The sequence below is a fragment of the Fusarium venenatum genome, assembly GCF_020744135.1.
Source record: "Fusarium venenatum strain MPI-CAGE-CH-0201 chromosome Unknown EDB82scaffold_2, whole genome shotgun sequence".
NCBI classification, from domain to species: domain Eukaryota; kingdom Fungi; phylum Ascomycota; class Sordariomycetes; order Hypocreales; family Nectriaceae; genus Fusarium; species Fusarium venenatum.
Genome location: NW_027072130.1, coordinates 401,806 through 425,182, shown reverse-complemented (window position 1 = coordinate 425,182; position 23,377 = coordinate 401,806). Strand labels below are relative to the sequence as shown.

Sequence of the window (23,377 nt, the reverse complement as noted above, 5' to 3'; positions counted from 1 at the left end):
AAAGAGATTAACGATTTTATTTCTATTTCCCCTCCAAGCCTAACTCATAAATATATATATACACTACTTTTTGCCATATTACCCCCAATTGCTGCCCACCTTACTAACACACACCTCACTCCTCACATCACTTACCTCTTATACGTTACTCAACACCAAAAGTCATGTCGCAAAATATCAAAATAATTCCCACCGACGAATATGAGGCCGTCGTAAGTGCTGTTCAACATTACATTGACAGCCTTATTGGAGCCAGTCAAGAAATTCTGGACAAAGCATTTCACAAGGACGGCACCATGACCGGCTGGTCTCCTGATGGTTCCTTGGCTTCCGGAAGCTACAGAGCTCTACACGCATACTTCGAGACTTACGGGCCAGCGAAGAACCTCAAGACACATACGGATATTCTTGGTATCACGCCAACCACGGCAGTCGTCCGAGTTGATATCGAAGGAGCGCCTGATGCTCCTTATACAGACTTCCATACCCTGTTCAAGATCGACGGTCAATGGAAGATCATTGCCAAGGCATTCCATGCGTACAAGTCTTAACAGTGCTGCTTACTCACGGACAAATATATATGAGTTTGGATGAGGTATCAATCGATGGAGGGCGAGGGCGACTTTACTAGGAGGACTTGGGCTCACGTTACAGACATGGAAAAGAGATAAAAGTTACTACCTCTTTAACGATTCTTTGATTTCACAAGTATAAGTCCCACTAAGGGCTTCTCAGAGTTTATTGTGAAAGCGAAGGTATTGAATTATTACCGTCCTGACGCTTAATAGGACACACATGCTCCTCTTGAAATACTTGCTTACTGAACATCGCTGTGGCAAACTCTCTCTTCGCACTTACTTGATGACCTGTCATATGTCTTATACATGGCGCAGATCATGAACAGAGCAAGAGAGCTTATAGTCGATAACATTTCAAGATCAACAATCGTGTCCAGGGTGTAATTTCACTGGTCGATGGCTGACAGTTCCTTTTTAAGATATTTGCTTAAATTTCTGACGTGCTTTCGGTAATTAGTGGGACGGGGTCACCATCATGTTTAAATCGTACTGGGCAATGCGACTGAAACTGGGCTATTCAATTTACCTTTGAGAGTGGTGTTGTGGTGTTGTAAATAGCTCTTAGTGTTTTATTTATTCATTTATTGTTATCCTTAAAAAATAACTATGCATGTCATTCCGAGGATGGTTAACGATTGAATTGATCATCAAGAAAGGTAAATTCCATTACCCTAAGCTCCTCTCGGCTTCTTGAGTTTTTACCCCAAAATCCCATCTCCACATCGATCACCATCCGATGGGATACTCCACATCAAAGCGTTTTTGGTCAAGATAAATTCTTCATTTATTTAAGACATTCAGAGGTTGTGGCAGATCAAAGTTATCACAAGTCGCAAGTGTCATTGGCAACATATCTTGCTCAATATGGCAACTGCAAACGATTCATTCAATGTCATCTCGGACAAGTCTTTTGGCTTCATTGGGCTTGGTATCATGGGATGGGGCATGGCAAAAAACCTGAGGGCTAAGATCCCAACCGATTCAATGTTGTATATCTGCGAAGTCAATAAACCCCGACGAGACGAGTTTGCGGCGTCAACGGCAGGCAAGATTCAAGTTGTGGAGAGTCCACGCGAGATAGCTGAGAAGAGTGTAAGTGGAATGACCCCTCCAGCCTTCTGGTCATAGCTCTAAACTAAAACAGGACATAATAATCACCATGCTACCCCGTGGCGAGCACGTTCGTGAGGTTTTCACAAACCCGCAGACTGGCCTCCTCTCAGTGGCTGGCTCGGTGAAGATGGGAAGCAAAATCTTTATCGACTGTTCAACTATCGACGTCAAGACCTCACAAGAAGTGGCTGCCGCCGTGGAAGCCTCTGACTTGGGATGTTTTGCAGATGCTCCTGTCTCTGGAGGTCAAGGTGGCGCCAATACAGGCACACTGACCTTCATGGTGGGAGGAAGCCCAGAGTCTTTTGAGACAGCCAAGCCTACTCTGGAGCTAATGGTCAACCCGGAGAATCTCTTCCACTGTGGGAAAGCTGGTGCCGGGTTGGTTACCAAGCTCATCAACAATTACCTCTCAGCCGTCAACATGATTGGAGTTTGTGAAGGCATGAACATGGGTCGACTCTACGGCCTAGATCCTGTATTACTTGCTAGTGCTATTAATAGCTCCACCGGCATGTCGCGGAATAGCCGGGAGCAAAATCCAGTCAAGGGTGTTTCCTCTACGGCTTCTGCAGCAATTGACTTTGAGGGGGGTTTTCTACTTTGCTCTGTCACGGTGTCCTCCAGATGGCCATGGAATTGAGCGAGCAGCTTGGGGCCAAGAGTTTGCTGGCACCTGTGGTTCGGGACATGTATGACTGCGCTGTACAGAATGCCAAGTGTCGTGATAAGGACTTTAGGAGTATTTACCGACTATTTAGTGAGGAGAATGGAGACCAGTTACCGCGTAAGGATCTGAAGAATTAAGTATAAAAAGGACAGTATAAGTGGGGATTATTTCAAGCTAGAGTTTTATTATTATGTATTGCCATTTAAAGCAATTGCGAATTATATTTATAATTGACTTTATCGTGACAAAAGGGATTATTCTACTAAATTTCGAACTTACAATCTAATACCTGCCGAGTTACATGTATTTGGACACAGGTTCAATCTGACATAGACTCTTTGGTCTCAACTATCTTCCCTCAACCTTAAGGATTAGTTACCCTACTCTATTAGACTGTCTAGATTGACGAGCTAGAGAACCCTGTAGCATCCAGTATACAGAAGTAGAATAGACCATTCTACTGCATGACAATATCATCTCTAGATGCGAGGTAACTACCATTACATAACCGTTCATAGCGAGCTCGTTACCCCAATTACCCACAGAAGGACGGGAGAGACCGGATTAGCTATTCTGAGACGTTGGAGTAAAAACGAAAATGGCCGCTATAGCAGACTATAAAACTGAAGCTGCGAGAGGTATCATCCACGATTGCTAAGCACTAATAAACACAATTGTAAAGTAATCTTATACGTCCAACCCCATAACAACATGTCAGACGAGAAGAAGTTCGATAACCTTCACACGGACATGTTCCAGCTTGGCCTCCAGAACCGACGTGAGGTCGTTGGAAATGCCTACGTTGACGCCGCCCTCAACAACGGCAAGAGCAAATTCTCCTACCCTGGCCAGCAACTTGTTACTGAGTAAGTTAGGTCATACCTCAAGGGATTGTTAGTCGTCTCGTCTAACATGCATAAAAGGTGGTGTTGGGGCAATATTTGGTCTCGACCAGGTCTTGATCGCAAACAGCGGAGTCTCTTGAGTATGCCTATTCTACGGTATACCATATCATCATTTAATCTAACTAATCTTAGATCTTGGCATGTTGATTGCCCTCAAGAGCTGGCCAGAGCTTGGCGTCCATGTGCGCGGTGCCCTGAATAACGGACTCACCGAGATTGAGATCCGCGAGTCCATTCTCCACGCAACTATCTACTGTGGTGTTCCAGCCGGCGTTGAAGCTTTCAAGGTGGCACAGAAAACGATTAATGATATGATTGAGAAGGGAGAGCACACGAGGGAATCAGCAGAGCTATCTCCATTTCTTCAAAACTCCGCATAGACAAGAATACCTTTTCAATTTGTAGAAAGTCAACATACCAGAAAAACATTACCTTAGTTTATTACAGCATTGGAATATTATTAGTAGATTATTAAATTCAAAAGTAAACTCAAGTGAGCTGCTGCAATGTAATATAAGAGATCAAAGGTCTGTATTTATTCTCAAAGCTCCAGTAGTCTGTAATGTATTGTTAGTTACCCGATACCTTGCTCCTTTTTTTTAGAGTGGAGACTAATATACAACCCCAATCTTCCCCCACACCCTTTCATCGTTATTACCCCAACTCCGTTCCGACTTTTATCCATGCTGTAAGACTCAGCTCAAATGGCACACGAGAAGACTGGCCTCCCAGATAAGATTTAGGGCAATATTCCAATACGACCACACATAAATGTTATCACGTCCATTAATTTATCGTCCTCTAAATTACCATGTCACAAGTACAGACCGCCGCTGTAGTTGAGCAGTTCGGCAAGCCATACACGTTCAAACAGATCCCACGCCCAACAGAACCCGAAGGCAAAGATATCATCGTGAAGGTCCTCGCTGCTTCATACTGCCATACAGACGCCATTTTCGCCGCCGGACTTCTGTCTCAGGACCTCCCTCGTATTGGATGCCATGAGTTTGCTGGAGAGGTGATTGCGCTCGGGCCAGATGTCTCAAGTCACCTTGGCGTTGCAGTGGGCACCAGGGTCGGAGTCCCAGGCCGGGCATACCATCCCTGTGGGACTTGTTATGAGTGTACACACCCTGGCCAGGATAGTATGGGGTACTCTCCTTATTGTCCTCGCTCTGGAAACTTGGGATTGACTAGGGATGGTGGCTTCCAAGAACATTGCCTCGTGGACAGCCGACAAGTTGCGGTCCTGCCTGAGAATTTGTCACCGACACAAGCAGCACCGCTGATGTGTGCTGGACTTACGATTTGGAGTGCACTTCACCACAAAAAAGTTCAGAATGCTCAGAGAGTTGGAATTATAGGTGCTGGAGGTGGACTAGGTCATATCGGAGTGCAGTTTGCAGCTCATCTGGGCAAGGATGTTTTGGCCATCGATGCTACAGATCAGGCAATTGACCTGATAAACAAAGTCAAGAACAATCTCAGCGAGGCTAGAAAAAGGGTGTACATCGCTGACGCCCGCAAAGAGGACTCAAATGTATTGAGTGCAATGATTCAGCCAGCTAGCGACGTGCCACCTTCCGAAGTCGGTCTTGACGCGGTCATCCTTCTTCCCGAGTCGCAAAATGCATTTGATGCGGCGATGAAGCTCCTCAGAAACCACGGAACAATGGTTGTTGTGAGCTTTCCAAAACAGAAGCTCCGAGTCAGCGCGCATGATCTTGTATTTCGCGACATTGCGGTAGTTGGCAGCCTAGTGGGAAGAAACCATCAGTTGAGAGAGATGCTGGAATTTGTTGTACAACACAAGGTGGAAGTTCAGGTCAAGACGTTTGCATTTGATCAATTAAATGAATTAGGAGGGCCTAAGCACCAGGCAGAGGGTGGGAAGCTAGTTATTGATATGATGCTTGGGAGAGCTAGATAGAATAGATGAAAAAGGCCTCGTCATTTATGCACGGCTAGTAAAAAATAATCAAATTTAGAAAGAAATCAGTTTGACATACCGACTTCTATCAGCCATCTATGTTCAAGCTCAACTGGCTAACTGGCCTGTGAAACCATTTCTGTAAGGTGTTTTAGAGAATCTATCAATTAGAAACAACCATTGTTGAGCCCCTCAGCACTAAAATTGGACACCATCGCGGACGGCGTCAGATGACTGGTGAAAGATAATTCAACGTTTTTCAGCTGTAGTTAGCATAACGCTGCTGGTTAACTAAGCGGGATTCTGTTAATTCACAGCTCAATTTATCGGAAAGACCTCCACATCTCAAGCGATTATCTTTCCTATGAGCTTTGTGAGCTAGAAACGCATCAAGAGCCCTAATTTTACAAGAGTTACAAACGGCTCAGCAATAACATCTGCTCACTTTATACTGTGTTGACTTGAATATATTAATGTAGACCAAGACACATAAACCTTTCATGTATACGATAATACCTGTATTTTCCTGTCTCGCAAACAACGCATATCGACATTGGCATAGTCTCGTTAGAGCCTACCCGGAAAGAAGCGACCTTCATCCACGGCTTGTTTCTCCCATCCTCCATCATGTGCAAAAACGACCTCAACTTCCTTCAGCTCACCCGGATCTCTGATAGTATTACGAATAATCCTCAGCGTGTTCTCTGCTTTAGCTTTATCTTGATGAATGCAACAGCTCAATCCTGGATATGCCTTATCCGTCCAAGTTGCGATGTCCTTCTCTCCTGTCAACAGCCGTCCATCATGGCATGAGTCTCCAGCTAGGTAAACGTGCTTCCCATCTTCTAAGGGGCATAGAAGGTTGATATGACCGTCGATATGTCCAGGTGCTGACACGATATGCAGACTTCCATCACTAAATATATCTAGTATAGCTTTAAAGCAGCCCTTGCTGTGCCATGGCTGGGAAAAGTATCCAGTTAAACGCTCCGTTTGGGCCGACAAATTCGTCTGTTCTTCCAGCGGCGGTGTCGTAAGAGGAAGGCCTATGGGCGGCAGTTCTATGGTCCTCTCCATATCTAGGATGCCCTCCTCGAAGTGATTGTGGCTCCCAGGGGCAGACTCCGTCGTGCCATCGATAAGTTTTGCTGCTCCGGGTCCTACGACGTAGGTAGAATTTGGGTAATCGGATGGTGTTCCAACATGATCCCAGTGAAGATGACTGAACATAATTGCGTCAATATCATCAGGACCTAGACCACCTTTCGCCAGTGACTTAACAGTGTCATGATCACCGGAGAGCGGTTGCCGGGTTTGAGCGTGCTTGTAAATGGGTGGGGCATAATCTTGGAGTTTCCGTCGAATTCCAAGATCAAAGACGATCCTTATCGTTCTGCCACAGCGCCTGTCTTTGTGTTGGATCAGAAAGGAAAGAGAAGGGACTGTCTTTCGAGCCGAAACATCTTCTAGGGGGGTAACAAAGAATCGTTCGGGCAATGTTAGATACCCTGCTGAGAGGGCATGGACAGAGACAAAAGACATTTTGCGTAAGGGCTTTGAACAAGTACAACACCAGAACAGGTGATTTTCCAATTTACCACTATCCGTCTTATGTATTCGTATAGGCAACCTGAACGAAATTGACCTTTCTAGGAATTCAAGGGGCACATGCCCCAATTGATTACTCGTGTATCTACCCCAACAACGTTGGCGGTCGAAACAGCGGCATTGCCTGCACTACCTAATGATTGTTACCCCAGGCTGCCTGGAGCAAGAATGCATGACTGTCGGCCTTGCTTGAAGGTTTAACCACCTTGATGGAAACAATCTAGATAGTAAACCCATGTTGTGACGTTCTTTCTGTGGCTAGATTATCGCCAGCGCAGCCGAACTTGAGTGCTCGACAAACGACACATGCGACTATCAAACCTTGCAATAACGCTTTACACTATCTCAATATATGCCTCTACCGCCGCCCTCATTCTTGCTGAAGAGTATCCGCTACAACAGAAAGGCTCTGTCCGACAATGTACACAATCTCAAAAACCTGGAACCCTTTAAACGTCTCTGCCCAGAGACGAGCAACGCAGGCTGACAACCTCCGTATCTGACTTGCGTGATCCCTGTCACTATCTAATGAATCGACAAGCTCTGTCTCTCGAATCAAAGCCACAATCATATCGAGTAATTTCTGCTCATCCGGCCTCAAGGTACTCAATCCGGACGACTCGACACAAAGAGCGAGCGAACGTAACCAGTAAGTCATCAGAAAAGCACACTCAAGATTAGAAAGGGCGTGTTGAATACTCCAGTTAAGCGTAAGAGTACGAGCGACAAACGCAATGCCCACGCGCACCGGGATGCTGAATGCGTGTATACACTGCAAAATAGCCCTATCGAGATGTGGAGACCTATTGCAGACTCTGATCTTACCATCTGTAAAAGCACGTGCAATCACGGTAGGGTCTCGTGTGAAGAGTTGCCGATAAGGTCCAGTATTTGCATTTAATCGGATATAAACAAGGCGTAATAGAGCAGTTGAGTTGAAACCCATTGGTCCTTTTGGAGACGATGGATCTAGGGTCGACTCGTGTGTTGCTTCCCAAGATTCTTGCCACGCACGGAGAGCTGCCTCCATCTTCTTTATGAACTCTTCACTGAGCGAGCTCTCTGGGTCTGGCACTAAGCCCAAGGCGTTACGGGCATAAAATATTTGGAGAAATATGCCGTGGATGAGCACATAGTTGCCAAAGGCCGAGATCCCATTCTCGTAATGAACTTGTTTCCCCTGGAGTAGTTTCTGGACAGTTTGTTGGAATGACTGAGGCTGGCATGTAAGTTTGTTGTGAAGATCGGACCACTCACGCGCCGTCGGAGATTTCCATTCACAATCACAGGAGGGCAGGTTCAGACCAACTTCCTGGTTCAAAATCATTGGAGGAACGTTGAAGGCAGCACACTGTAGACTGAAGAGTACATAGGCAACAAAGAGAGTGCGGCGTCTCTCTTCGGCAAGAACCCATTCTTCCCAAGACATATCCCTCATGACAGTATCCTCATGCTCACCAATGCCAAACTCGCGCACCAGCGTCGCAACCTGGCTGGCCATGGACAAAGCATCTCGCACCAGTGCTTTCTCACCCCAAGATGTCATGGCCATGAGGACGAGTAGTCCCTGTAATAGACGTAGACCATGTTGACCTTGGGACAGGATAGGGGATGGTTGATCATGCTGTGACTCGTTGGGGATGGAGGAGAAGCCCGCAAATCTTGGAGAAATGCCGGTGAGACGTGAGACAGTTCCTTCATAGAACTGGTCCAACCGCCGATTTATGAGCAACTTGGCAAGACGATAGAGCTCAATGCCTTTTGCATGCTCAAAGCGATATAGCGCTCCAACAGCAGCGAGGGCTAGTGTAAGTTCTGGACCCAGCGTTTCCAGTGTCAGAGTCGCTACGTGAAGCATAGGCATGTGAGCGTGAAAGCCACGAAAGTACCCTTCGAGATACCGAGATAGCGTGTGCCTCGATGGAAAGTTCAAGCGGTGAGGGATGGTGCTTGTCAATGATGCTACTCGCTGTGCAAGAGCTTGGTATTCTTCCGGCAATATCCGCCACGGACAGGAAGACTCTATCTGCCCTGGAGCCAAGTATTGCTCGTAGCTAGCAGCTGGCTCCAAAGCATTCAATCTCGAAGAGAATGAGGGCTCGAGTGACGGTAGTCTTGACACCACAGGACGGGTCTGTGATGTCTCGTGAGGTGGATTTATGTTGATGGGTATGTTGAGATTGGGGTCCGTCGGGATTTCTGTAGAGGAACCAATATCCAATTGACGGTCTTCTTGGGGGAATGCAGGAGGATGAGGTGGCGGTGGCGGTGGTGGAGGGGAGGGCAATCGAACATGCTGCTGCGAAATGTCGACGAGAGATAGATCAGTATTGAGAAAGGTAGTCGGGAGTGGTTGGTCGTCGATGGGAAAGTCATTCCACAAGAAATCAAATGCCTGCAGGCTGTCTGTTGCGCCAAGGAGAAAGCTGGGGGTAGCTGACAAGTCGGAGGGTTGGAGCTCTGGTCCAAGTGTCGTTTCGGCCCGGGTAGGAGGTCTCTCAGAATCAACTTCTGGCCTATTTTCTATCTCAATGCGCTGCACAGAAATATTGTCCGTTACATCGACTGCTTCTTCTTGTAGCACCGGGAGAGGAGTATGCGGTCTGGATGCTTCTCCAGAAGGAGCCATATTGGTTGACACAGTAACCTCGCTGGGCGAGTCTTGTTCTGCACATTGGATAGCCCCATCTTGATTCCCATCCTGTTGATGAGATTGTCGGTGATGACGGGTGAGAAGGTCTCTATTGACAGGGTAAGTTGTTAGGGGTTGGGCATGTCGAGCAAGTGCTGGGACTCACCGTCTCGAAAAGCTCTGCCCACAACGACAGAAGAAAGGCTTCTCTTGGGTATCTAGAAGCACAAACAATTTAACAATAGAGCCTTGGCCAGGACTTTACCACGTACGGATTCTCTCGTGTCGCTGCAAATGCTCCGACCGCTTGAACTGTTTGTGGCAGAATTTGCATGGGGCAACATGCAGGCGGGGACGACCCCTTCGCATCGAATTTTGCTCTACTGGGTTTGACCTCTGAGTGTTTGATGTTAGATTTCACCCCAAAATTGCTAGAGTCTGGGGGGCTGAAATGGCGATGGAGTAAGTTAAAGTAGCGGGGTCTAGGGGTTGGAGTAGATTTTATCGTTCTTGTTTTAAAACCTTACTAATCATTAACGTTAGTCTAGCCTCTAGGTAAACCTACCTGGATAACGTTATGTCCGTCGAAATTTTCCACAGTAGCATTTCTTTCATGTGATTCAACCTAAAGTTGTTGTGTGCTAAACGTTGGACATCAGGGGTCCGTATCTACCCTAGCCAAGCACATCGATTTGTGTCACATGGTTCAGGTTTTGACCTCATCTATAATATTGACAAAACCCTTCTCCTCGCCCTTCCACATTATCTGCCTCCCATCCCTCCATTGCCCAACAACCAGGGGTTTGCGGCCAGGTTCCCCACCCTTGGGCAGGTCATTGAGGAATCCCCATCGACAATACTCTTTGAGTCCCCGCTTCTGCCAGTCATTTATGTCCTCCATTTTATTGTCGTTAAATAGAGGCAGAACTTGAAATAGTACTTCATCGTGTGCCAGACAAATAAAGATGTTGGGCTGTGCGTCTAGAACCTGAAGACTATTTATACTCTTCTGCGCGAGATCGGGGAGGCTATAGGCACTTCCAGGAGCGCGAGAGACGTCATAAAATGGTTGAATACGTGCATCCATGCCTGTAGCCTTTGGGTGGTGCTGCGTAAAGACTGAACAGGGGCAAGGAGATGGGTAATATTCATCCAGAACCTCTGTAGAAACCTGTTGTGGTAAGGGTACATATCTCGTCGGGCGTAATGCGCCAGCGTAGTGGCAGCAATCGCCCCCCATAAAGACAAATGTGTTTGGGGTGGTACGCGACAGACCGCAAATATGCCCTATTGCGTGCTAATTAGGGGTTTCAGTATGTAACATATACCAAGAATGGCCATTGTGGTGCGACTTACACCTGGGACGTCAAGGAGGTAAAAAGAGCCGTCACCAAAATAATCAAAAGCTGGGAACCCAGCTACATTCATTGCGAAATCTGGCTCATGAATCCGATGGCCTCTTCAAAAAGTTTTCAGCAATTATGATCTGCCGTTCCTGTGAGTTGACTTACCCCAGGTCTCTTGCTAGCACAGGACTCTCGGGGTTCTCTGGCCACCCAGGTACAAAGTTTTGAGTGAAGCCAGGCCCAACAACAATATCCGTTGATGCTAGGAATTTGGAACCATCGCCGATATGGTCCCAGTGCCAATGACTCCAGACAATAGCCTCTATTCAACATCAGCACGAACACGCACACAAATGAAGGAAAGGGTGTCATACTAAGGTTGTTCAAATCGAAACCCTGGTTGATAAGAATCTCGTCGACCCCAGACTTAATCTCAAGGCCGGGGACGTGGCTACCAATCATCTTTGATGTTTGCGGCGATGAATTCCAAAAGTCCTTGCGAGAACCGCAATCAAAGAGGATATACTCCCCGTCGTGCTCCAATAAGAAACACAATGTCTTAAAACTGAGCCTCTCATGGTTCTTGATTTGTGGCTGCACGAACGCGTTGGCGTTGCAGGACATGCGTGTTGTGGTGTCAATAACCTGGACGCGAACCGTCTTGGAGGATGATGGCAGCTCCAAGCTCGGGGCCTTTTCTGATTTGATGTCACCCATACTAACCTATACAGCCGATGATTAGTGTAGGTTGATCACAAGCCAAAGACTAATGCGTATGGCGGGTGTCCTGCTGGGCATTTATACTTCTCCGTTTCCCCTCACTGTAAATCTACTAGTCCGGGGTACTTTAACAGTTAGAGTTCAGTGAATCCTACCTTCGTGGGGTCTGGGGTAATTGAGATGGAAACTTCTGTTATCGCCCAGGTACTTTTATTTTTGTGTACAGATTCTACAGGTAAGACCTGCTCAAGCCACTACGACAAAAACTCGTTTACAGCACTGCCTACCCATAATTTAATCCTACTGACTAGCTTATCCGCCGTTACAGAACAACGACAAAAGCCTAAAATGACAATCCAATTTTTTATTAACAGTAAGCAACGTCTGGTTACATCGGGAACATAATGAATATTTACTGTCATTTACTTAAAGGCTCTCTTTTGTTACACCAACTTCAAATCCTGAATCCTCTTCCTCTCATCATAATCTTCTGTACTCAATGGCGTCATAAGGGCACCGGCCGTTCGAGTATAAAATACTCCATTGTTAGGTCGCACATAGTAAACAACCCAATCTCCCTGAGGCCTAGCGCTTGAATTAGATATTTCTATAAGATCAATAGATGATCCAGGAGGCTCCGGTGTCATTCCTTCAGTGAAAACAGACAAAGCAGTCCCAAAAGTAAGCAAAGCTTTCTCGGGACAAGACGTATTTAATATGATGCTCTGGTGCATATGTCAGCTGGATTCTAGATAGTCAAGCCTATTTCTCTTACCAAGGACGACCATTCATTCACCACGGGCTGATCAGATGAGACAATTCGAAGTTCATCTTGACCCGGAGCCAGGAATTCATGCATCTCGCCAAGATATTTTTCCCATGGCAACTCGGCCACGTGGCTGAGTGTCTTGAAAACGGAATGCGAGAGTCCATGCAATGTTTGCATTAAGACGACGGCCGCTGCATTGTTATCATCGTTCTTTTGTGCTTTGTAACCTTGAGGCTATTGAATTACCAAGTTGTGTCAGCCAAGTACTGATTTCTACCATCCCGGTAGACCTACAATGTCCTTGAAAGGTAGCTTTCGTATCAAGGGAGGGAGATCATGGATCAGGAGCCCTGTGTCACCACGGGCAACTGCTTCCCTGACGGCAGAAAGACCAGTGAAGTCGTCTAGCGATTGATAACTTAGTAATAGCATTGTTAATACTATATTCCAATGCACTTGATAGGAATTAATGACTTCTTTATGAGTCTCGGCCGATTTAGATAATGTCCTAGCGAGCGTCATGGACCCCTTTTTTTCGCCTCCACTCACTACCCACAGACAGTACTAAACAGCAGCTGGGGAAAGTATTCCCAGCGCTGACAAAGCACATGGTGTGGCGCATAATTGGAGAGTTTATTCCGAAGCCCTAATTCGCAACTAGGGATTCAGACGCATATTTTTGTCACCATGTAGCCAAAGAAATGAACACATCATAGCACTCATACACCTGATCACGGTCTCTTGTTACATCATACTATCAAAATGTCTGAACAATTCCAGCATTTGCTGAAGCCTCTTCGGATGGGTGATCTACAACTGAAGAATCGGGTTGTCATGGCATCTCTGACACGAAACAGAGACAGCGTCCCCCGAGAAAACCTTCATGTTCCATACTATGCTGAGAGAGCAGGTACTGGCCTGATCGTAAGTCTTACACCTAATATCAAGTTGAAGTATGCTCATATTCTGGTTAGCTCTCTGAGGCAGCATTGATTTGTCCACAAGGTGTTGAGTGGACTTTCATGCCAGGTATCTATTCTCAAGAACACGTTGAAGGCTGGAAGAAGGTTACAGACGCCGTACATGCCAAAGGCGGTCTCATTTTCTGTCAATTACACCACGTAGGCCGAGTGGCACATCCCGGAACCCGAGTTCAACGCGAGTCCGGGAAACCTGTGCCAGGCCCATCTGCAATTGCTGCCAGAGGTGGCAAGTTTCGCAACGTTCCCGGAGCCCCTGGCTACGTTATGCCTACTGCAATTGAGGATCCCAGGGCCATAATAGAGTTGTACAGCAATGCTTCGCGCCTAGCGAAGGAATCTGGTTTTGATGGCGTGGAAATTCACAACGCCAACGGGTACCTTCCTATGCAATTCTTGGAATCCCATAGTAATCGTCGCACGGACGAGTGGGGGGGTTCTTTGGAGAACAGGATGCGTTTTTCGCTTGCGTGTCTGGCCAAAATGAATGAGCGCTTCCCCTATAACAGAATTGGAATCAAGATCGCTCCTTGTGGTGGCTACAATGATATGGGTGAGCTAGACGCCCAAGGAAACCCCTCGCCCGAACTCGCCTTCGAAACCTACGCCGGGTTTTGCACAGAGCTTAATAAGCTTGGCCTTGCGTATGTGCAGGTCATGCGATGGTGGGCGTCTTATGATTTAATGATTGATGGCAAGCCTCGAGGAGTTCAGTGGGATCCTATTGCAGCACTGAGACCAATCCTATCCAACACGCTGCTCTTTGGCAACACAACTTTCACACCAGAGGAGGCTGATGAGTGGATTAGAAAGGGGTACATGGATGCTGCAGTTATTGGCAGACCACTTCTCTACAATCCTGACTATGTCGAGAAAATCCAGAGTGGGCAAGCAGTTACGCTCTACAAGGAGCAACCAGGTGATGAGCACTGGTGGTAGTAAGTCTCAACATTGTACGCCCTGTCTAAACGATGAAGGTTACTTACGCAATTGATAGCAAATGGAGAAACAACGACAAGAGGGACGGCTATCTGAACTGGGCAAAGCGAACTATCGTCCCAGCACATTTAACAACAAAGGATAGGTTAAGTATAATTCACGATTGAAGAGAAACGGCCAGACAAATCTTTAAAAGGGACTTCATCAGTAGCGGTGCACTATGTCCCCCAAGTCAATAGAAAGGAACCTAAGACGTTCAATCCATTCCACTCCCGTTTTCATACCTTTAATTAAGACGAATTAACAAAACGTATTTAGGACTTGTCGGGTTCTTGAGTTGCTTGCACCGGACCCTGCATTCGGTCAGACATGACGATGTGGCTTGTGGGCTAATTTGTGGGGAGTGATAGTTGTAGCAAATTTGATGCTTGTATCTCCTTGTAACTATACAAGCCCGAGTGTTAGCAAATGTTTAATCAAGGGCGCCAGGGTACCCGAGGTCTCTACTGGAATTCGTACATGCGCTAGCATTTACAGCCCCTGCAATCTGGCACTCGACATGATTCTACTCCAAATTGGAGACAAAAACATTCCTGGGGAATCGCTAACCTTGATCAAACATTGCAAATGACAATAAAGAAGGCTCAAATTTCGATAGCAACAGCCTTCCCTGCCACTTCCCGTTCTCCATACTCACTCTATACTCTATACCCTAACAGCAAAGATGCGCGCAGTAGTCTTCAAGGGTGTTGGGCAGGTGGCTGTTGAGGACCGTCCGAAGCCTGAGATCGTCCATCCGACCGATGTCATACTCAAGGTTAAAGTTTCAGCATTGTGTGGCAGCGATCTTCACTGGTATCGCGGCCATCAGATAATTCCTACAGGCTTTATTCCTGGCCATGAATTTATTGGTGTCGTTAGTGAGAAGGGAAGCCAAGTCAACACCGTCGACATTGGCGATGTCGTGGTGGTAAGACTCCTATAACAAAAGTATCTAGGGAACTTGGCTAACAAGGCAACACCAGGCTACCTTTTCAACTCAATGCGGGCAGTGCTTCTACTGTCTGAAAAAACAAACTAGTCGCTGTTCTAACAACTTCTTGTTTGGTGAGTCTCATCATATCCACCCGAGGGAAGTTGCTCTCTTATGCTAAGGCTCAGCTCACTAACCCATGCTCTCTCAAATGGCAGGTAATAGCACTGGCATCAACAGCATTGACGGCGGACAGGCCGAGTTTGTCAGGGTTCCTCAGGCCGACTCAACTTTGATCAAGGCTCCCCCTCAAATTCCCGAACACCTCCTAGTGCTCATGGGTGATATCTTCCCAACGGGCTACTTTTGCGCCACCCGTTTTCTCAAGCATATGTCCAAGGAGGAAGCGAAGAGTAGCGTTATCGCTGTAGTTGGCTGCGGACCGGTTGGTATATGTGCCATCGCCACTGCCTTGACCATGTCTGACACAGTCTACGCTCTCGATCTCGTCCCAGAGCGCCTTGCCGAAGCAGAGAAATTAGGTGCCAAACCTCTTCTTATTACTGAAGACCCTGTTGCTGTGGTCAAGAAGGCCACTGATGGTAGGGGTGTAGACATCGCCCTGGAAGTTGTTGGCACGATGGATTCTCTCCAGTTTTGTCTGGACATGGTACGGCCGTTTGGCGAGATCAGCAGTGTTGGTCTGCAGACGCAGACTCTCCCGTTGCACGGGCCCACGTTGTATGGGAAAAACGTGACAATAGCTTGGGGTAGATGTCCTGTTCGAGGAATCTTTGAAGATGCTCTATCTTGTTTGGCTGACGTACAGGATAAGGTTTCGTTTCTTTGCGACTATACTGTTAGACTTGAGGATGCTGCAGAGGCTTACAAAGTATTTAGCCAGAGGAAAGTCCACAAAGTTTTGATAAAGCCTTAAAGGGCCTTGAATATAGAAATCCAATTTTCGCCGTGGGGTTTGCCGAAGTTACTAAAGCCCGGACTCGTAGCTATAACAGTCCTGGGCCAGAGGAGCGTCCGATGCGTCTATTGGGGCCAGGTAAATACGTATGGCTCCTAACGATGATCTACGTAATGCGCGCGTCCCGTCCGAGAGACAAGATGCAGAGAGGGCCAAATGAACGTCCCCTATAAGGGCACGATATTCCTGCGTTTCCCCGCGTGAGCCTCATAGGCAAGCCACGCTAAAATTCCGAGATCTGGACCACTCATCTGTTGTCGTAAAGTTTTGACGAGAGTGAGCAGCTCATTCAAGAGAGAGTTGATTGGTTCCTTCTGAATTATATCCATGCAGACAGAATCAGAGCCTGGTAGACGTCCGTTTTTATGTCATCGATCTGGGATAACGCGGTAGCGTACTGTTGTAGCTCATGTGACATGTCTTCACGTCGCGACACCGAAGAAATGAGGACCAGAAGAGGTCGAGGCAAGACATTGTATCCGCTCTAATTGCCATGTCCAAGAGTAACCAGCTTGCATCTAGGGTTTTCAATTACATAATTATACTAGAGTAAAATGGATGGAATATATACTGATACTTGAGACAAGAAAAGCATGGCCCCCATCACCGCCGTTGTGACGCGCTTCATCGCACTTTCGACTGACCTTGACATATATCTACTACATCTGATCCGTGATCGGGTTCCGGATCATCTCGTTTTGCTGTTCATTTCTGGCAGCTCTTTCCGCTTAACGTATGTGTCTGACATGTTGCCAAAGGGTATGTGGACAGCAGGATTGTTGCTTTTGCCAATAGCTGATGATTCTCTATGAGATTGCGAGGAGGAAGGGGTTTGAAAAGGGCGGGACTGACTAGGCCAAACAAGGAAAACATGTTAGGATGAGCCACCAGTTGAACTTCAGGGTACGGCCGATAATTTTTCAAGATTTCCCAAGTCTCATACTGACTTTTTCCTTCGCCCAATCTATAGTATATGAAAATAGGCGAGTAAGAGGTTGCTATACTGAAACCAATGTTTGCTATGTAAATAAAGTAAAATTTGGTGTTTGTCGTTTGTAGCCGGCAGGAAAGACCAAAAATTACGGAATAGAAATTCTCCATCCCGCATAAGCTAGAGGCGACCTTGCTGGTAAATTTCATCTATTTACGCAAACACTATATGGCAACACGATAGGTTTAGTATCAAACTGTAACGTATGATATCTACTAGTCCGCCGGTGAAATTCTTGTAATATCCTGGGAACATCACGTTCTATATTTATTAAGTATGGTTTTTACACCCCAATTTAATCGGATTCACTTACCACGTCAACTCATGGGATTCCGTAGCGCGTATCTTGCCCTAAGCCGTTGTAGGTTAGGTCCTTCAATGCGGCTCGCTTCTCTGTTTAGTAGATTCTTGCGCTAACTATATATAGCTGAAGCGCGTTACTGAGATCCGTGAGTTAATACGGTCTTTATTCCTTTATGGCCATGAGATCTCTAAATTCCTCCCAGTTATAAATTAGATACTGCCAACACTCCTGAGAATGGATATACTATAGGTGAATATATTGGAATGTGAGGTGGACGAAATCCTGTATTAATTTTTAATCTAATCTTACAGATAAGACGAGCTCGCACATAATCCTGTGGATTCACCGTGCCATGTGACCGTGGAACTGAGACAACAAACTCCATATCGGTTTTGTGATAGCCAGTGGTTATCTTCTAATTCCTTTACGTGACAGCACCAATGGATTGATTATGTTTTGTAGTCAGATGTTTTCCAACCAGTGTTGTTAGTCGTGTTCTAGGGAAAAGAATAGGGAGACATCCGAGGCTGTAAGGTTGCAGGAATAAACAAATGTGCATGTGGAAACTGAGTAAGGAAGTAGGGGCCGCCGACATGTCCCTAAAGATTCGTCTAAGCGAGCTAGAAATTTGCCCACAGGGGGACAGGAAGGACGGTATCTCAGCCCACCGTAATATCTCACTTCTACTCTTGGCGCCGAGTTGCTCAAACGCGCAGTACATCCTTTGACCAATCATGTACCCTAAACAGGCGCCTTGTTGCAAACCACAGTAACCAGGCGTCAAGCCACTCAGCAATGAACTCCAATGAAAATGTGACGCGTCGCAGCCTGATAAATATTGTCACTCTGAAGAAAGTGTGAATTCTGCTTTCCATCTCATCAGTGTTCAATCCTACAGCATTCTGTACATCCTCTCCGCACAATCCACTCTCATAGCAGCATCCCCAGCATGTCCGACCCCAACAAGTACACTATCGGTTGGATCTGTGCTATTCGCACTGAATTCGTGGCTGCACAAACTTTTTTTGATGAAAAACACGACGGTCTTGAAACTAGCGCTCATTGCGACAACAACAATTATGCCCTGGGGCAAATCGGAAAGCATTATGTTGTCATGGCTGTTATGCCCGAGTCAGAGTATGGTATCACCACCGCTGCGACGGTAGCAAAAGATATGCTACGTAGCTTTTCAAATATTCGTTTTGGGCTCATGGTTGGAATTGGTGGAGGTGCACCGAGCGTCAAGCACGACATCCGACTGGGTGATGTTGTAGTCAATACCCGCGGCGTCTTTCAGTATGATTATGGTAGAGAGACCCAGGGGCGTCCTTTCGAAACTACAGGGTCCTTGAACAAGCCACCGCAATTGCTCTTGATAGCAATAAATGCACTCGGATCCCAGTACGAGCTGGAAGGACACCAGCTCAACGAACGTATTGAGACGGCACTGCGGCAATATCCGCGTCTACGAAAGAAATACTCGAGACCAAGTTCAGAAACCGACAGACTTTTCCAATCTGACATCGTTCACCCTGATCTGCCAGGGGAGTGTGTCGATCTTTGCCGCAGTGGTTTCAAGTCGCTGGTGGATCTAGGCCTACGCGACGACCAGGAGGACGATCCAGCTATTCATTACGGACTGATAGCTAGCGCAAATCAAGTGATGAAGAACGCACTTGTGCGAGACTCGCTGGCTGCTGTCAAAAACGTCCTCTGCTTTGAGATGGAGGCAGCTGGTTTAGCAAACCACTTTCCTTGTGTCGTGATCAGGGGCATTTGTGATTATTCAGACTCTCACAAGAACGACAAATGGCAAGGTTTTGCATCAATGGCAGCAGCTGCATATGCAAAGGATTTAATATACAAGATACTGCCTAGCAAGGTCGAGGCTGAAACTCCTGTCAAGGAGATCTTGACTTCTAGTTAGTGTTGTCCATAATGGCAGCTTTGAATTGCCTGCTAACTTATGACAGTCAATGACACAGCGATTGCCACGAATAACGCAGTGATGAACATGGCATCTGACTATCGAAATGATAAGATTCTGCGCTGGCTCTCGCCTGCCGATTATACTTCAAATGCCAACCTTGCAAGGGAACATCGCCATCCTGGTACGGGAACCTGGTTCCTGAATAGTCCTCTGTTCCAAGATTGGAAGTCAGGATTATACAAGAACTTATGGCTTTACGGCCTAGTAGGATGTGGCAAGACGGTTTTGAGTACCAGCATTCTAGACGATCTCCTATCAAGCGATAAACATACAACCATCGCTTTCTTTTTCGACTTCAATGATCCAAGAAAGCAGAATCCAGATGACCTCTTGAGATCGTTAGCAGCACAGCTCTATCAGACTGGAAGCAAAGCTGCAAAAGAGCTTGACAATCTCTTTGCTTCCTGCAATAACGGACATGAAAAGCCTGACACTAGAGCCTTATCAGCCTGCATTGACACCATGATGCAGGCGGCGGAGCCAATCTTTATCATAATTGATGCCCTGGATGAGTGCACCAAGATCCTGCAAATGCTTCAGTGGCTCGAATGCTCAACTTCTAATAAGGCTCAAATCCTTATTACAGGCCGGCCTGAAGAAGAGCTCAAAACCGGGCTTTTTCGGTTGTTCGGCAAGGAAAACTGCACCTCACTGGACAAAAAGGCCATAGACGCAGATATATGGTCTTATGTTAACTCAGAGCTCAAGACGAGACCGTCCTTTATTGACATGAAGTTATCGCTAGCCGTCTTGAACCTGATCCGCGATAAAATCGGAAATGGAGCCGATGGAATGTGAGTCCAATAACCTAGAATATGTATCGTTGTTAGAGTAGTGGTCACTAACTTCTTTCCAAGGTTCAGATGGGCATCTTGCCAGCTTGATGTCCTTGCTGGAAGTCTGAGCCCAAGAGATATCAAAAAAGCCCTTGAGTCTCTGCCCAAGAACCTAGATGAGACATACAAGCGTATGATTAAACGAATTCCACTCGAAAGGAAGCGAAACGCCATTCGTCTCCTATAATTTCTTATCCATACTAAGAGGCCTCTTAAAGTAACAGAGGCTATGGAAGTACTAGCTACGAACATCGATACAGATCCACCAGGTTTCTGCCCTGACGGAAGACTATTTAAAACTCATAATATTCTTCGATACTGTCCCAGCTTGATCGTTATTACTGAACATCGGAGATGGCTCGGTATGGTCGAGGAGCTTCATCTCGCTCACTTCTCCGTCAAGGAATATCTACTGAAGCAGGATGAACTCGACCTTACATACTCTAGCATTGCTATCACAAGAACCTGCGTAGTGTATCTTGGTGCTTATGGCGACATTTGGGACTCAGCTACAAAAGTTCTTACAATGGTAAGTTATGCAGCCGAATACTGGACAGAACACGCCATCTATGCTGAGAAGTCCGATGACACTACTAGGAGCATAATTGGATTTCTACGAGACGAGAAAAAATTTCGGCGATGGACTGAATTATATCATGACCCAGGCAGGTACCAATCCGAGCGCCCTTCAAGTAAGGGATCGAGACTGTATTACGCCTGCCTCTGCAATCTGAGAGAGGTCGCAAAATGTTTGGTAGCTCAAGGGGATGATGTCAACGCAAAGAGCGGGAGTTACGTCACTCCTTTACAAGCAGCCATATCCCGTGGAAACCTAGAAGTTGTGCAATTGCTACTTCAGAAAGGAGCAGATGTTAATGTAAAGGGTGGTATATTCACTCACCCTCTGATTACCGCCTCAGCATTAGGTCATTCCGAGATTGTGCCATTACTGCTGAGCAGAGGTGTTGATATTGAGGCATCAGACCACGTTTATGGCACTTCTCTACAAGCCGCCTCACGGCATGGCTACCTAAAAGTTGTGCAATGTTTACTGGAGAATAGGGCAGAAGTTAACACACGCAGTAGTCGTTATCTCAACACTGCCCTACATGCTGCTGCGGAGTTTGGTTGGCCTGAAGTTGTCCAACTACTGATCGAGAATGGCGCAAATATTCACAGCACAAATAAACTGAGTGAAACTGCTCTACACAGTGCTTGCTATAGGCACGGAAGTCTAGAAGCATTGCAATTACTATTAGAGAATGGAGCAGACGTCAATGCAGCAAGTGAAATCATGGGCAGTGCTCTGCAGCGTGCCACTATAAGAGGCAGTCTAGGGACTATGCAGCTACTGCTTGACAACGGGGCAGATATCAATATGATGTGTGGTCCGAATGGCAGTGCTCTGTATGCCGCCTTGTTGAACAGACGCCAAGAGGCTGTGCAATTCTTATTGGACAATGCGGCGGATCCCAACACGCAGCACCCTAAGTATGGTACACCTTTGCATCTTGCATTGGCAAAACGATTTTCAACCGCTGCACAGATGCTGCAAAATAGAGGAGCTTGCGATAATGAAAGAGGAGAGGGTCCTTTTCATAGTACTGGGCCTCGTCTGCGTCCAAGTGACGTGATTATGAAATGGTGTCTTGAGAGGGACTAATCTCGGATGCATCGGTAAATATAAGAATCACAGTTGTTTTAGATTTGCTTGAGGAACATTGAGACACGCGTATAGTTAGCGATTAACAGAACTAATTGCAAGAACTTGGCAATAATGTCAGGCTAACAACAGCCTACCATATCCTCTTCTTTATAATTCGAGCCTTCTACGTGAATGTTCTCTAGTAGAATAACTATGTGTTCAGGGTTTGAATCTTGTAAATAAAGATTCTTGTTTCTCTACTATTGTATATTCTATAAAGGGGATATTAAAACTCTTCCAAGCCAGGCAGTTATCTTAGTTTTAAGTGCTAGTATAGGGTGGTATCTAGTAGTAGCGGCTGGCCAGCAACTGTCACTGACGACGTCTGGACTACGAAGAATTCGTATCACCTATTACATATCCGATCGCTTTGAATAATGAGTGGATGGATTAATATGCGCGTGAAAATGTCCCCTACGGAGTTGATATCGTTGAGAATGGAGCCTAACAACTAAACAAAGTCTGACCACTTTCGCGTGCCTCTACATCATGGCTTTTGAGATGTGTGAACTCCTATGTCCCTCACGGAAGCTCGTACATCCATGGTTTATAAAGAGCCGCTACCCACGATTTTCGTATACTAGATCAGGACCTTGATACTAGCAGTTCCCTTTCCAATCTTCTGGGATGGAGTTAACTCTAGAGTATTAGTCACTAAACGTCGAAGTTGGCCAACATTTACTTCCCTTTCGGTGCTGTGATCCCAAGAAATTTAGTCCTTGGAGGCTTTGTTCAACATTTCTGCCACTTACAGAAGCGATCTTCTTCTACAAGGCGGGAAGGGGACGAGGAACTCGTCAAGTCCGAGTATAGAGGTTCCTCGGATTTTACTGTGAGTTAGAACGACTGCAATAGGTACAAGCGGAAAGGTTTATCGGTTGATGTCCATATACGAAATCTCGGTGGCCGAGGGGCTGAAATTGGGAAAGGATCCTTAAAACGACATCTTCTAGAGGATTGGTCAATTTTACTGGGAGTTATTTGACGGTGACAGGGGTTCCATGGGGGGAGATCCTCCCCACAGCAAGGCAATGATGCTGAAAATCGTTTAACGCGCGCAAAATATCAGGGATTACGCTTACCCTGCGATATGTACACCGCCGCGCATGTGATTGCTGGTATGTATACTTGTACATCTTTGATGAAAGCAGCTTTGTGGATTTGGCTAATTGATTTGTGTTTTATAACCAATGCTTTTCATTGAAGAGGCCACATCGCAATTTGTATTCAAGGCAAGAATTTGCAAATGTCTTATTCATCAACATTTCTAAAGCAATCAGCCCTCAGCGTGTGAAAGAATTGCAGAGGGGGTGACGCATGACAAGCCGGCAAACCGGCTCAAGAAGTTATGGGGAAAGATTGGGGGTTTGGGGGGATTTGCAGGCAATGAAGCGAGAAAAGAAGAGAGG

General features: G+C 46.3%; 11 protein-coding genes across 11 annotated transcripts; 7 read left to right on the top strand and 4 right to left on the bottom strand.

Moving 5' to 3' along the window:
* Positions 1 to 164: 164 nt before the first annotated feature.
* Positions 165 to 659, top strand: EDB82DRAFT_573543 (uncharacterized protein; the record flags this gene model as incomplete). The annotated part of the gene is made up of 1 exon (XM_025732866.2): positions 165 to 659. One exon carries the CDS (start codon positions 165 to 167, stop codon positions 549 to 551), a length of 387 nt encoding a protein of 128 aa, XP_025583829.1. The 3' UTR covers positions 552 to 659.
* Positions 660 to 1,442: 783 nt separating this feature from the next.
* Positions 1,443 to 2,533, top strand: EDB82DRAFT_565944 (NAD binding domain of 6-phosphogluconate dehydrogenase-domain-containing protein; the record flags this gene model as incomplete). Its single annotated transcript, XM_065609816.1, has 3 exons — positions 1,443 to 1,670; positions 1,723 to 2,242; positions 2,281 to 2,533. The coding sequence occupies 3 exons, from the start codon at positions 1,443 to 1,445 to the stop codon at positions 2,496 to 2,498; spliced, it is 966 nt and encodes a 321-aa protein (XP_065464424.1). The 3' UTR covers positions 2,499 to 2,533.
* Positions 2,534 to 3,072: 539 nt separating this feature from the next.
* Positions 3,073 to 3,646, top strand: EDB82DRAFT_522835 (AhpD-like protein; the record flags this gene model as incomplete). Its single annotated transcript, XM_025732863.2, has 3 exons — positions 3,073 to 3,227; positions 3,285 to 3,346; positions 3,399 to 3,646. 3 exons carry the CDS (start codon positions 3,073 to 3,075, stop codon positions 3,644 to 3,646), a joined length of 465 nt encoding a protein of 154 aa, XP_025583827.2.
* Positions 3,647 to 3,976: 330 nt separating this feature from the next.
* EDB82DRAFT_534922 (chaperonin 10-like protein) lies at positions 3,977 to 5,196 on the top strand (the record flags this gene model as incomplete). The annotated part of the gene is made up of 1 exon (XM_025732862.2): positions 3,977 to 5,196. The coding sequence occupies exon 1, from the start codon at positions 4,078 to 4,080 to the stop codon at positions 5,194 to 5,196; it is 1,119 nt and encodes a 372-aa protein (XP_025583826.1). The 5' UTR covers positions 3,977 to 4,077.
* Positions 5,197 to 5,763: 567 nt separating this feature from the next.
* Positions 5,764 to 6,738, bottom strand: EDB82DRAFT_426915 (beta-lactamase-like protein; the record flags this gene model as incomplete). Its single annotated transcript, XM_025732861.1, has 1 exon — positions 5,764 to 6,738. One exon carries the CDS (start codon positions 6,736 to 6,738, stop codon positions 5,764 to 5,766), a length of 975 nt encoding a protein of 324 aa, XP_025583825.1.
* Positions 6,739 to 6,825: 87 nt separating this feature from the next.
* On the bottom strand, positions 6,826 to 9,731 carry EDB82DRAFT_494390 (uncharacterized protein). Its single transcript, XM_025732860.2, has 2 exons — positions 9,603 to 9,731; positions 6,826 to 9,545 (listed from the first exon to the last, which is right to left on the bottom strand). The coding sequence occupies exon 2, from the start codon at positions 9,431 to 9,433 to the stop codon at positions 7,175 to 7,177; it is 2,259 nt and encodes a 752-aa protein (XP_025583824.2). The 5' UTR covers positions 9,434 to 9,545; positions 9,603 to 9,731; the 3' UTR covers positions 6,826 to 7,174.
* Positions 9,732 to 9,983: 252 nt separating this feature from the next.
* EDB82DRAFT_494387 (beta-lactamase-like protein) lies at positions 9,984 to 11,533 on the bottom strand. Its single transcript, XM_025732859.2, has 4 exons — positions 11,157 to 11,533; positions 10,948 to 11,104; positions 10,793 to 10,895; positions 9,984 to 10,733 (listed from the first exon to the last, which is right to left on the bottom strand). Exons 1-4 carry the CDS (start codon positions 11,497 to 11,499, stop codon positions 10,143 to 10,145), a joined length of 1,194 nt encoding a protein of 397 aa, XP_025583823.1. The 5' UTR covers positions 11,500 to 11,533; the 3' UTR covers positions 9,984 to 10,142.
* Positions 11,534 to 11,945: 412 nt separating this feature from the next.
* On the bottom strand, positions 11,946 to 12,703 carry EDB82DRAFT_522830 (uncharacterized protein; the record flags this gene model as incomplete). The annotated part of the gene is made up of 3 exons (XM_025732858.1): positions 11,946 to 12,227; positions 12,278 to 12,505; positions 12,566 to 12,703. The coding sequence occupies 3 exons, from the start codon at positions 12,701 to 12,703 to the stop codon at positions 11,946 to 11,948; spliced, it is 648 nt and encodes a 215-aa protein (XP_025583822.1).
* A 330-nt stretch (positions 12,704 to 13,033) lies between these two features.
* EDB82DRAFT_429915 (uncharacterized protein) lies at positions 13,034 to 14,190 on the top strand (the record flags this gene model as incomplete). Its single annotated transcript, XM_025732857.1, has 2 exons — positions 13,034 to 13,195; positions 13,246 to 14,190. 2 exons carry the CDS (start codon positions 13,034 to 13,036, stop codon positions 14,188 to 14,190), a joined length of 1,107 nt encoding a protein of 368 aa, XP_025583821.1.
* Positions 14,191 to 14,807: 617 nt separating this feature from the next.
* On the top strand, positions 14,808 to 16,109 carry EDB82DRAFT_443154 (chaperonin 10-like protein). The gene is made up of 3 exons (XM_025732856.2): positions 14,808 to 15,160; positions 15,216 to 15,297; positions 15,382 to 16,109. The coding sequence occupies exons 1-3, from the start codon at positions 14,915 to 14,917 to the stop codon at positions 16,098 to 16,100; spliced, it is 1,047 nt and encodes a 348-aa protein (XP_025583820.1). The 5' UTR covers positions 14,808 to 14,914; the 3' UTR covers positions 16,101 to 16,109.
* A 2,277-nt stretch (positions 16,110 to 18,386) lies between these two features.
* EDB82DRAFT_522827 (uncharacterized protein) lies at positions 18,387 to 21,926 on the top strand (the record flags this gene model as incomplete). Its single annotated transcript, XM_025732855.1, has 4 exons — positions 18,387 to 19,359; positions 19,411 to 20,221; positions 20,285 to 20,394; positions 20,482 to 21,926. The coding sequence occupies 4 exons, from the start codon at positions 18,387 to 18,389 to the stop codon at positions 21,924 to 21,926; spliced, it is 3,339 nt and encodes a 1,112-aa protein (XP_025583819.1).
* Positions 21,927 to 23,377: the final 1,451 nt, after the last annotated feature.

What these genes read in the sequence shown, in the direction of transcription:
- EDB82DRAFT_494387 (XM_025732859.2), bottom strand. Translation starts at nt 11,499, where the DNA reads ATGGGTGACATCAAATCAGAAAAGGCCCCGAGCTTGGAGCTGCCATCA. An exon ending in TTTCGATTTGAACAACCTTA is followed by an intron (nt 11,105 to 11,156) that starts GTATGACACCCT and finishes GATGTTGAATAG; the next exon opens with AGGCTATTGTCTGGAGTCAT. An exon ending in ACCTCCTTGACGTCCCAGGT is followed by an intron (nt 10,734 to 10,792) that starts GTAAGTCGCACC and finishes ACCCCTAATTAG; the next exon opens with CACGCAATAGGGCATATTTG.
- EDB82DRAFT_443154 (XM_025732856.2), top strand. Translation starts at nt 14,915, where the DNA reads ATGCGCGCAGTAGTCTTCAAGGGTGTTGGGCAGGTGGCTGTTGAGGAC. An exon ending in ACATTGGCGATGTCGTGGTG is followed by an intron (nt 15,161 to 15,215) that starts GTAAGACTCCTA and finishes AGGCAACACCAG; the next exon opens with GCTACCTTTTCAACTCAATG. An exon ending in TTCTAACAACTTCTTGTTTG is followed by an intron (nt 15,298 to 15,381) that starts GTGAGTCTCATC and finishes CTCAAATGGCAG; the next exon opens with GTAATAGCACTGGCATCAAC.
- EDB82DRAFT_494390 (XM_025732860.2), bottom strand. Translation starts at nt 9,433, where the DNA reads ATGGCTCCTTCTGGAGAAGCATCCAGACCGCATACTCCTCTCCCGGTG.